A 12,171-nucleotide genomic window follows, 5' to 3' on the forward strand; every position below is an offset into this window, starting at 1 on the left:
CTTTTTATGACAAAGATGTTATGAAATAATTTTTGCTTAGGATTATATGTATGTGACAAGCAAACATCCTAGTAGACTTACTTGTTCTGTGCAATTTTATGTACAGCACACACTTGCATACATATAGCTTCTGAAGATGCAAATTAAATCTAGCTTTTCAAAACAATTCCTGTATCTACATTCCCCTCAACTGTTTGTTTCAAGTTACTGGCTGTACAGCTATTGCTGTATAGTAGTGATCCTACTACCATTATCTGCCCTGCTTATAACCTAACCCATACTGTGAATGCATTGTCTCTGTACTGGTGCTCTCCTTTATGCTATCCCAGGTTTTGTATTTCAGAATCTCTGTGAAACATTCAAAAGGGAATACAGTACCTTGGAACCAAAGCTACTTTAAAAAAAGGTATCTGTTGAGAGTGTACAAGATATCTCTAAGAAGAGAACAGTATCACTGTCTTACAAGATGAAGAATACCATTATATGTTAAAATCTGAAGCATTTTCTTCAATTAGGGCATATGCATAGGCTGGACACCTCAAACAAAGCAACCTAACAGGACTGTGACAAGCTGAGACTCAATGTTTTGAGATAAACTTTTTGGTTAATTCCAGGCATAACCAAAAAAGGGAATGGATGCATGATCAGAGATGAAATCCATGTAGAAATAAAGTTTGCTGTCTGATAACTGTATGCTAACTACTAACAAGGGAACACTTTTTTGGCTCCAAATTTATCTAACTCATCAATGCCTACAACAGCTTGATAAGATTATTGGGTGACTTCTTAAATGTACCAAGGCTAGCCTCCATGCTGCTATCCTCTAAAAGATTCACAAATCTGCTCAAAATTCAAAGCCCAGAAATTTCTGGGAATATTTCTAGTGCAATTTTACTGATAGTAAATAATTGATCTACAAAGGAAAATTAAAATAAGACTAATTTGTTAGGTAAAAATGCAAGTAAAAAAAAAGTAAAAATTTTCTCAGAAACAATATATACATAATACAATTCACAATTACGAAATAAGGATATGATTAATGACACTACTTTGAGTGGCTACACTACACTACTAAAGTATCAGATAAATGCTGAGCACTGACAGTGAGGACATCATCTCCCTTCCTCTCAGGTGCTTACCAGTGAAGTTACTATCAATTTCTGCCAGCATTGCAGCATGTTTTGTCTAGACCTCCAAACATATCTATGAAATGCCTGGAAGTCCAGACTGCCCTGAATTTTATTTTCTTGACAGTATGGGGGGCCCTCCTGGTACCTGAAGTACAGTGGTGCTAGGATTAAAACCTGTCTTCCCCTCCATACTCCCAATACTCTCCCAGATGGATGATTAAGCTATTAAAAAAACAAACAAAAAAAACAACAAAAAAACCACTGATTTGGGATCATCAGCATGGTCAAGTAGACCATCAGCTGACCAGAGAGCCAGCACATCAAATAAATTAGGCCTCTTTGCAGTTCTCAACAGTAAAAGAGTATTCTGTATCTCAATCTACACACAGTTTTTCAGGATGGAGGGTGGTTCCTGTATTTAGTCTTTTTTGATCTCAGAGTTCAAGACATCATCTTACAATTTTAGCAGGATTCTACCTTAAAATGTTATTAAAAATTGAGCCAGTTATCTGAACCATTTCTAAGGTATTTACTTGGACTTTAACTGCTAAGCTTTGCCACCTGCCCACTAAAAACAACAGATATCACCATATATATATGAAAAGGGTCCTTATAAATATATACCAAAATTTTATGTAGGTTTATAGAAAATAAATGGGGGTGGGGGGAATGAAAGGGTGAGGGAAATTTCATAAAAAATTCAACATAAGAAATACACTACTTGTATTATCTAGGATTATGAGAGATCCAATTGTCCTTGCTATCTCAGATTACTACATAATAGTTTAATTACAGAGTTGGGAAAATGAGAAGGCAGTATGGATGCAGTCCTCCCAAAACAGAAAAAGATCTCATGTAAGCGTCAGCTGAATTTTTCAAAGCTCTACTTGTCACATGACACCAAGGCATCATCTGCAAATGAGATAAAAGGGGATCCTCAAAGTTTACACTAGGGCAATGGAAGCTATAGAAAAAGTTAGCCCATTATTGTAAAAGTAGCGCAATAAACCTGAGTTCATATAAGTTCTTAGTCTTTATCCATCCCTAACTGAACAGGGGTTTTTATCTTGTTGTTCGAAGACTAAGATCCACAAAATAAGCTGAGTAAGATAGTCAAATTCACTATAATTCACTCTACTTTCACTGAAAAGTCGTAGGGACTTCAAGTGACACATTGAAAAATATCAACCTAGATAGCTAAATTGAACATTTCAAAAGCAAACATTTTTCCAACTCTTTATTCCAATTTGAGCCAGTAGCACAAAATTTGTTTGTACAATCATATTCTTTGCAACACACACATGCCTTTTTTCCACACAAAACTACCTACAAAGAAAATAATATCTGTGGTTAAAGAGTATTAAAACAAGAGTCTGGCTACCTTTTAACAGACTTTGTATTTAACAACTGGTCTCAAACTGTACTGAGAAATCTTTGAATGTTTAGAAGTTTTGATACAGTTCAAACACAGGCAGTCACACTCAACAAGTCACACTCAACAAGCACAAAAGTAAGGAATAAGAGAGAGATCTACATAAATAGCAGCTTGTTAGCCCCAAACTATAAGGAGGTAAGACAAAAGGCCCTATGGTCCTGAAAAGCAGACAGAAAATAATTTAAGTAGTCTCTCACCTAGGAATTAGATGACAGGCTTTGCTAGCAAACGCTGAGCCACTAAAGCACATTAGAAGGAATCCCTGTTAATGCCTTTAAAAGCTTAGAAAGCACATAATGGTTTTGCTAAGAGTCTACCAGATTTATCAAGGATCAGTAACTAAATCAGCATACAGCTGAGAAATCTACTTCCAAAATGGTTCAAGAAATATATAATGCATCGAGAATACAGATAACACTTAAAAGAGTTTTAACAGCTTACCTTCAGTCTACCCTATAATAAATCACAGGTAGATTCTAAAAATCAATGAACATTCAAAATAACACTTGAGTATTCATAGATCTTATTTTTAGTAGAGAGAATTGTCTTGTTTATTCCTAGTTCTGTTACTGCAAGACATTCTATTTTCAATTCTGGCAAATTTTAAAGTTACATTCCAATACTGCATTTACACACTATTTAGTTTACAGTGAAGTACAACTTTACTGTTTTAACCAGAGACTAATGTCTAGCACTCTACTCTGTAGCCTACAGCTTGGACGCTGAGCTGGTAGTTATGCTTCTTACCCACTACCATCTTACATTCTTTGCTGCAGTAATCCAAACTGCTAAGTAGAAAAACATCCTTCCACACTAAGACTAAAATCTATAAATGAAAATAGCATTTTGAAGAATGGAGAAACATAGGTTCAAGTCTTTGGACTTGGAATGAAAAAAAAGCCTCATGCCTCCATTTTCTCATCAAGTGCTCTAACCAAAACACTTCCTGAAAAAGACAGGCAGTATCTCCTACTCTAGCAATGATGTTTTAAAATAAAAGTGGGTTTTGAATAGAGCTTAACACACCTAACAACTAAAGCTCACAGGAAAGTTAACGTACAATTTCACATTATGCCTCATCCAGCTTTACTGTTAACTATTACAAAGGCAGAAATTGAAAGAATTCCATTCTACCCTCTTTTTTCCTCCCACCCACAGCATCCATTTGCATCAGGCATGTGCTTCTGCTGTCCACTATGCCTTCATTCAGTGCTCACCATGCCCTCATTCCATGATCACCAGACCATTATGAAATATCAGTTCAACTGACCACTAGCAGCAAACCAAGTCAGAAAAGGATAGTCAATTTGACTTTTAAACCAGCACAAAACTGAGTGAAGCGGTCAAAGCTGCCAAGGAGAGGGCAAAACCATACAGCTGCAAGAGCTCTCCTTTCTAGCAACACAGAGTGGCTCAACTGTTTATGTCACTACAGTATTAGACAACAGGCACTGCTTATTTCCAGCACTGCAGTATAGGTTTAGAAAGCAGGCAAGTTATACTGAAAACTATTAACACACACAGAAATTCAGAATTTCTTTACAATCGTAATGGGTAAGGATTCATATTAGAGTCAAATGACAACTGCTTCATCCATGCTGTAAAAAACAGATGTATGCAGAAAGTGATTTCAGAAAGTGATTTCAGAACTTTACAGACAGAAGGATGGGATACATGTAGCTATTTGACTCCAACAGCTTTGCCTCTGATTAGTACTTCCATTTCAAAAAAACAAAACTAAATTCTAAAACAAATGAAAAATTATAAGCCTGCTTCACAATTCCAACATTCCATCATTCATTACAGTACATTGATTTCTTCTTTAAAAGCTATCAGCTTAGTGCAACGATTGTAAAGGCTTCCTTTCCATTTTGGTTGCCTAGATACTCTTATATCAAACTAAATAGTTAATAAGGAGCCTTTGCTAAGTATATTATACACTCAAAACTATACTATAGTTCTAAGAAGCACGCATGAAACAAAACGATGATGTAGAGTTTATTTCACAAATCAAGATATTGCATACTCATTTAATTTTGCTGATGCCTTTAAAACAAGTAGCTTTATGAAAATTACTTTCTGCATCCTATTAATAGGATATGAGGAATAACTTAATTTCAATATCAATTTATACAGGTATATAAAATACTGAATTTTATACGTATTGACATTTATAGAGATGCATGATCTCCCTCATATGAACATATGATAAATTAAATAGAGGTTTTCAAGCATGTCTATCAAGATAATACCCAAAAAGACAAGAAATTATGTTATTCAGGAGTTACAAAGACCATTCAGTTACTAAAGTCAGGAAAGAAAAGCAATCCATTTGCCTCTATGATCAACAACTCATCTCTTTTTAAAGACTTAATTATTAAATGCTTCAAGCCAATTATCCCATCAGATAGGATCCTAAAAGGATGATGAGAAATTTAAAAAAACTGAAACAGGAATATCATGCTCAAGGAAAACAAGGCTAACCATAAATTAAACCTCTTTCTATTCATGTGTAAAAGATCAGCATTCATAAGTCAGAATGAATTGAGAAGTCAAAATTTACCTCAGACTACAGACTTTCAAATCAGAAGAATAATGTACATAGAATCTGTGACACGAGGTGATTTTTCAGGCCATATTGCTGGGAAAGCATACACAGATTAAATAATACTTTTCCTTCTGTGATGTACTCAAGCTATAGGCAATTCCAGAGACTTTGAAAATGACTCCAAAACTTTCCAAATTCCAAAGGCAAAACCATGATAATGAGAAACATTTTCCAAATTCATGTTTCTAACGCTCTTGACAACTACATCATCATAGAGTTACGAGTAGACAGCAGAAAGCATGGAAAAGAGAGTATAACGTCATATTATTCCTTCATTCCTCACCCTGATTCTGATCAAGAAATCTTACTTAGTCTTGTCTTGCTCCTACCAAACCAAATCAAAGGACAAGGAGAGTGAAGTAAGTTTGGCATTTGAGATGAGTTCAAATCTTGTTGCGAAAGCATACATTCCTGGTACACAAAACTATCCCAGCAAGTGTTTTGCTATTTTGTTTTAATTGTATAATAGTTTTCAATACCTTGATTATCCTTTTGGCTCAGCGTCAGAGTTCTGAATTCCCCTACTGCTCTTTATATATCTTACTAGCATAAAAACTTATTTTTGCATATAGACTCTCTCTCAGGTGAAGTCATCTAAGACCCATCTACAGAACAACAAAACAGTAATTTATAGAAAGTCTAACATAATATTGTGACTCTGAACAAACAAGGTCAATAAATAGAACATCTGACTTTACTAAAGCTGGACAATGATTAAGAGATGACTTTAGATTAGCAAGTTTTCATCAATACAGGCTCTCCCAAATATACATTTATGAAAAAGGCTTTTAATAGCCATTTAAGTCAGTTTCAATCTTTATTTCAATGCTTCCATGACAGAAAAATCTTCACACTGAACAGAACAACTTAAGACTTTCTTTTCTACTTCCAACTTTCTATGTTGACACTTGCCAGACAGCATATTACAGGACAACATGGCAGACTTGCATTAAGTTCAGTGGCAAAACTGGCTTCAGAACCTCACCCTATGAAGTCGACTCACAGCTTGGTTTCAAAATACAGTACATTTACCAGGTTTTAGGATGTTCATTCTATTCAATCCTGCACTCTCAGAGTACAAAAACAACCAAAGTATAAAATGTCACAGCACAAGAATGAGCTACCCCAGAGATGTGAATATATAAATCAGCACAGCGTAACTTGTTGCAACACAAAGCTCCAGTTCACATTGCGCCAACACAACTACGTGAGGAGCTGTACTGCAGTCCTGAAGTAAGTTGAAAAATAACTCTTCACATACATTATCTTAAATACAAGATCATTTCAGTGATATAAAACTGTAGGACTGAAGCAAAATGTTGTATCAGCACAATGATGGCAAAAACTGTGCTGCCCCAAAGAGTAGGAAGGAAATAATTAAGGTAGCACATATATTACAGAACTTGTGTGTTCTCGAGGCGCCACTGATGCTGGGAGTGAACTGCTTACCAAAAAGTATCTTACTGGAGTGTTTTTTAGTCTCTAAATCGGGGGGGATTATATTCACAACTTTCAGGAAAATAATCTTTCAAGTATAAATATCTGAAAGGTCTGTTGGACAGCTCTTAGAAACCCCAAACAAACCCCTCTACAAACCTCTAAGCAGACTACACAGAAGGAAGTTGGGGGGGGAGGGGCATGTTACATTTAACACTTGCATCCCAGAGCACAGCTTTTAAATAACATGATCTTTCTAAATATCTATAGATAGTTGTCTCTGAAGGTGAGACAGGAACTATTTTGTCAGAAACTTTTTAGATTATGACAATCAAGGTTGGCATAATTTATAAAGATGAGGTCAACATCTCTGAAGCATGCAATAAACACTTGTGAGAATGAAGCTTTTTTTGAGAACTGCCATAAGCTTCATAAGCCTTGTAAAGTCTTTTTTTGTTTGCAAGTGCAGAGAATGAATACATCGGAGGAAAGGCAAGAGAAATAATGCTACAAAAAGTACTTGTGTGCAAGTGCACATATTTATTAGCCATATCAGCAGCCAGGTCTGGAGGAAAACGGGTATTGTCAAGGACTATGGGTACAATATTGCTGAAAAGATGAGTATGCAGCAGGAGTGAGTTGACTGAGCAGACATAAGTCAGCAGTACAGAAGAAGCAGACAGATAAAGATGTTTGGGATGTGAAGATTTAGAAGAACAACTGGATATGATTGTTCATGTTCTTGCCTTAAGCAACAAAAACTGCAATGAAAAAGATTAAGAGCAGTGCTCCATCTTGGAATAAAAGATAGATAGCTTTAAGAACATGGCATGCCCCTGTTCCAGCATAAATCACAATACAGTTCAGAAGTGGAAAAGTTTCTCTATGGGTCATGTGTATAAAAGTATCTGCTGAACTTAAATTTGTAAATGTCATTATCCAGAAAGAAAAATACGTAACTGCAATCTTCAAGTATATTGCCTATGGTCTCCTAGATCCCAGGACCCACTCCTAAAAAATTTGCAAGACATCTGAAGGCCTTCTTCATTCAATGATACTAAGAACCTGAACGCTGCATTTACTATATTAGGCGAAGAATTCAGCAATCCACAAGACAGTGTGCTAATCCTATAAACTCACACTGCCAGGTTGAATGTATTCAAGAAAACCCTTATGATTAACTTCATACCAGAAGGCTTTCCACTAAATGGGGTACTGTCTGTTCTTCTGCAGTTGGCATAAATGCAGTCTTGTGTGCTTCGGCTAATTCAACAGAAGCGTATTTCCAAATCCACACCTGATCTGGATCACATGTATATCAATGCAGCACACAGAACCACCGCCTCCCAACATCAGTAGAATTGCATCCATTTTGCAAGCATCAGACTTTTTTTTATTATTATTTTTTGGCCATCAAAAATTAAGATTAGGAACCATAGAAGGAAAAAAAGAGCCTGAATTTATTGCTTCCTGTACCTGGAAGCTAGCCAAGGTATACACTGCTTTTCAGAAATCCAGCTCACAATAAGTGTATGAGCCTATTTATAAGAAACAAAGAACAAACCCACTAAAACCGAATTATTACTTCAAACAATTAGGGAATAGAAGTTTAAGAACCATCAACTTGATACAAATATTAGGTGTTTAAGGAAAGGTTCTTTTACATGTTAGATTTTGTGTTTGACAGTGTATTAAACAGCACTTACAGCTTTCGTTTTGAATTCCTGTGAAATTTAAGTATTTCTTCATCACAAATAGAAGACACCAATTGAAATGAAGATCATTTTAAATAAAAAAAAAAAACCTTTAACGATTTAAAAGAGAAAATCACCAAACTCCACATACAAACAAGTATATTCCAGCTGGCTTACAAACTATGCACTCAAGTTCAGCCTATTTCTAATAAAGAGAACTGCTCTTACAGAAATTTTCCAGAAGAGATTCTCCTGTTTTTGGGGTATCATATCAAACTGCACAGAATGATAAGGATGAAATATTGCTTTGGACAGGCAATTGTTCAGAATCCAGGACTTCTACTGCAAGACCACCTGATCTACAACCAACAGTCAAATTCATATGCAATGATGAACCACTCTACATGAAAGAAGGTATGAAAGAAGTTGGATAATCTGGAGCATCAATATTTTGAACAGCTTAGATCTGGCTGCTTCTCCCTAGAAACAGGGCAACAAAATATAAATTGAATTTAAATTAGTGATATCAATCATAAAGTCACAATGGTTTAGGCAATGTCACATCTCCCTCTTAATTAAATCAGTGCAATTTCCTGTTTTAGGCAAACCTTTAAAAAACATATAATGGAACAAATTAAATATAAAAGCTAGAAATAAACTAATTTTATAAACATGTCTTCCTTCAACTGAACATACTAGCTCAAACAGTAGATAATCAGTAAGATTCTCTAATCACCACATAAAAATATAGTTTTTACAGATGCTGGAGCAAGTTTATCTTACTAAGTCAATACGTATAGATACATGCACATTTTCTACATAAGCAAGATATTTTTGATGGCCCACACACTGTCTTTTCCTGCCAGCAGACCACAACCTGGGCTTTTCCTTTTATTTCAGTATCGTTTTAGCAGAACAAACCCATAAATAGTTTATCTTCTATTTGGTTGTATTGCTGCATCTATGGCACATGGGCAGAACACGCAATTGGGAAAGTGAGTGTTAAGGAAGAAAGTGACTCTAGTGGAAGTACCTTAAAATAGTTTTGTTATCAGATAAAGCATTCACATAACATTTTCTACATCCAATACTGTTGCGAGGAAAATGTAACAGGAAAACTTGCATTCTAAGGTGAAATACACAAATGCATGAATGGGTACATACCCAACATCTCATTCTAAGTTCAGGGAACACTTATGAAGTGTTTGTTTAAATAATGACTCAAGCAGTAGTCCTAACAGAAGTTAGCTCCCTAGCTTTCACCCCTCATTTTAATGAGGAAGGGGGAAGTACTAAACCAACTGAGGTGTATTATGATAAAAATGCATGTATCCGACCATTTGTTGCACATCCTGATGTCTCATGAGGTTCCAAAATAAAACACTTTTTTTTCAGAAGTTTTCCTGTATTAAAAAAAATCAGAATTTGAGAAGCTTAGAAATAAGCTAGTAACACTGGACTTTATAAATAAGAACATTAAACAATTAAAAATACAGTGACAAAATTCATTCTCAAGTTTAAGGAATTTAAAGCATTTTTCTATAGATGTAGAACTCATCCATATCCAGAGAATATGATGAAATACATAAAGATGACTACAACACTACACATAATGAAAGTTTCGTACAAAACTTAAAATGATTTCTTAGAATTTTGCAATGTCTTACCAAAACCCTAACATATATAAAGCATTAGTTTGCCACCTTCAAAAGAGATTGTAAGAACATCTTCTACACTATTACTATCGATCACATACCTGATAACATTTGCATTCAACAATCCATTACCAAGGCTTCGAAAGCAATACAGGACTAAGCACACTACCAACCAAAATGCAAAAGCCTAACTCTTTCTGGAAAACAAACAAAAACCCCACCGCTGAGCTGTTCCCCTCAAAAGCAAGATGTAGTCTATACATACATTTTAGAACACTTGCTACACAGCCCACACTAGATGTGTTTCAACTCTTCATCTGCACATGGAAGTGCTTCAAGTTGTAATTGTCTGGAGTTATCTTAAAATAATTCAGCAACAGAAAGAAGAACTTTTCAGAGGTCTACTACAATAATGATTTAGTGATAAAAGCATTGTAGATGAGTATTCTAGCATAATCAATTTTGAATGGAGTGACAAAGTGGCTGATATTTTAAAAAACTTTGCCTGAAACTGTAGCTCCAAGAGGGGAGTGGCAGCACAGGGAAAGCAGCAATTCAACAACATTCTGACTCCGCGTTAGAAGAATCCTCTCTGGTTTAGGCTATGAAGGCTAAGTCAAGAGTCACTGCAACATCAATACAAGGCTAATCTCACTCAGCCATCTAAGTTGCACAATAGTTTTAGTTCTGAAAGAAGATGCTTCCTAATTAAAAACCTTGTTTCCTTTTTTTAATAGTAGTTTTTAAAAGCAACCTTACTGTACCCATCTTTGCACACAAGTGTATCACTTAAAATACTCAAAAAGTTTGCAAGTAATTATGAGGAAATTTAATAACACAAAAAGCATAAGGTGATTCACTACGTTACACACGGCAGAATCCCCATTAAGATTTTACTTTACTTCATACTGTAAGATTTCAGCAACATAAGCAGCTTCCACAAAAATAAAGCAATACAAAAAGTCAAATGGTGTTTTCTCTTGTGTTCCTTTCATGCTTTCTGCACTTCATTTTTACAATAACAGCTTATAAAGCAGATGTTTTAAAAGAAACATTCAGAACCAATCTCCCCCAACCTAAAACTTCCATAAATTTTTCCTCTCAGCAGATGTACACGGGACCCACGACAAAAGCTTAAGACGTCACCCCCTCCACATGGAAGTTAGGCCCCTCTCCTCAAAGCAGGGGCCCTTGGACAAACCACTCCGTGTCGCTTCTCCACAACGGCCCTGCCTCCAACCGTGAAAAAAGCCGAAGCGCCCGCCTGCCTTAGCAGGCTGCTGCGTCTCCCCTCATCCCGAGAACTTTTGAGGGGCCACAAGCGCACACCCCTCCCGCCCCGCGGCGCTCTGCCCCTCACATATTTAACGGAAGGCACCCCGCCGTCCAGCGGCCCTCCAGAGCCTGCTCAGAGCGGGGCCCGCCTCGCCGAGGCGCCCTCGCACCCACACCAGCCGCTCGGGCCCCCGCCCGCCCCGGGGGGGGGGGCAGCCGCCCCCCGAGGGGCCTCGCCCGCGGGGAGGGGGCTCTTCCTCAGCGCGGGGGGGGAGGGCGGGGCTTTACCTCCGGGCCCCGGGGAGGGGGGCGGGAGGGCGGCTTCCCTCAGGATTGGGGGAAAGGAGAGGGTGACGGGGGACACGATTTACCTCAGGACTCGGAGGAGAAGGAGGGTCACGATCTACCTCAGGACTTGGGGGAGGGGCACGATTTACCTCAGGGCTGGGGGGGGGGGCTTACCTCAGGGGGGCCCTTACCTAAGAGGAGCAGCTTGACCTCCCTGGCCGCCTTCTCGCCATCCTCGCGCAGGTTCCTGTCGATCATCTTGCTCCTCTCCACAGCCGCCTTGTCCTCGGCGCTGAGCGTGCAGCCCATCTTGGCAGGGGGCTGCTGTATTTTCCCGGGGAAAGAGAAGCGGGTAGCGCCGGCGATGAGGCGCTGAGGAGGGAGGGGGAGTGAACGCCTCCTCGCTCGCTTTCTCCTTCCCCCCCTCCCTCACCTGAAGCGCAACGGCAGCGAATGCAACACACGACGAGCGCACCTCACACGCAAGAGGAAAGGTGCGCGTGGGGGCAGGCTGCGAAGGAGAAGACAGAGAGCTGCCGACGGAGGCTCCCGCCGCCCGCAGAAGCTGGCGCTCCCGCGGCGCCGCCCCGCCCCGCCCCGCCCCTCCAGAGGCACTCGGCCGCGCACCGCCCACACGGCGGGGGGGAGG

The 12,171-nt window shown here is 38.4% G+C and overlaps 1 protein-coding gene across 4 annotated transcripts in view; it reads right to left on the bottom strand.

The window, feature by feature from the left end:
* Positions 1–12,171, bottom strand: part of GNAI1 (G protein subunit alpha i1) — a 36,321-nt gene that overhangs the window by 23,523 nt on the left and 627 nt on the right. For 2 of the 4 annotated variants that reach the window (XM_026095030.2, XM_064505087.1), the window contains exon 1: positions 11,714–12,133. In XM_026095030.2, coding sequence (XP_025950815.1) covers positions 11,714–11,831 — 118 coding nt within the window. In that variant the 5' untranslated portion in view covers positions 11,832–12,133. Of the gene's footprint in view, positions 1–11,713; positions 12,134–12,171 lie in introns of those variants that run through there. The other 2 variants (XM_026095029.2, XM_064505098.1) reach the window with 2 other exon arrangements.

The sequence above is a fragment of the Dromaius novaehollandiae genome, chromosome 1 (assembly GCF_036370855.1).
Source record: "Dromaius novaehollandiae isolate bDroNov1 chromosome 1, bDroNov1.hap1, whole genome shotgun sequence".
Classification (NCBI taxonomy): domain Eukaryota; kingdom Metazoa; phylum Chordata; class Aves; order Casuariiformes; family Dromaiidae; genus Dromaius; species Dromaius novaehollandiae.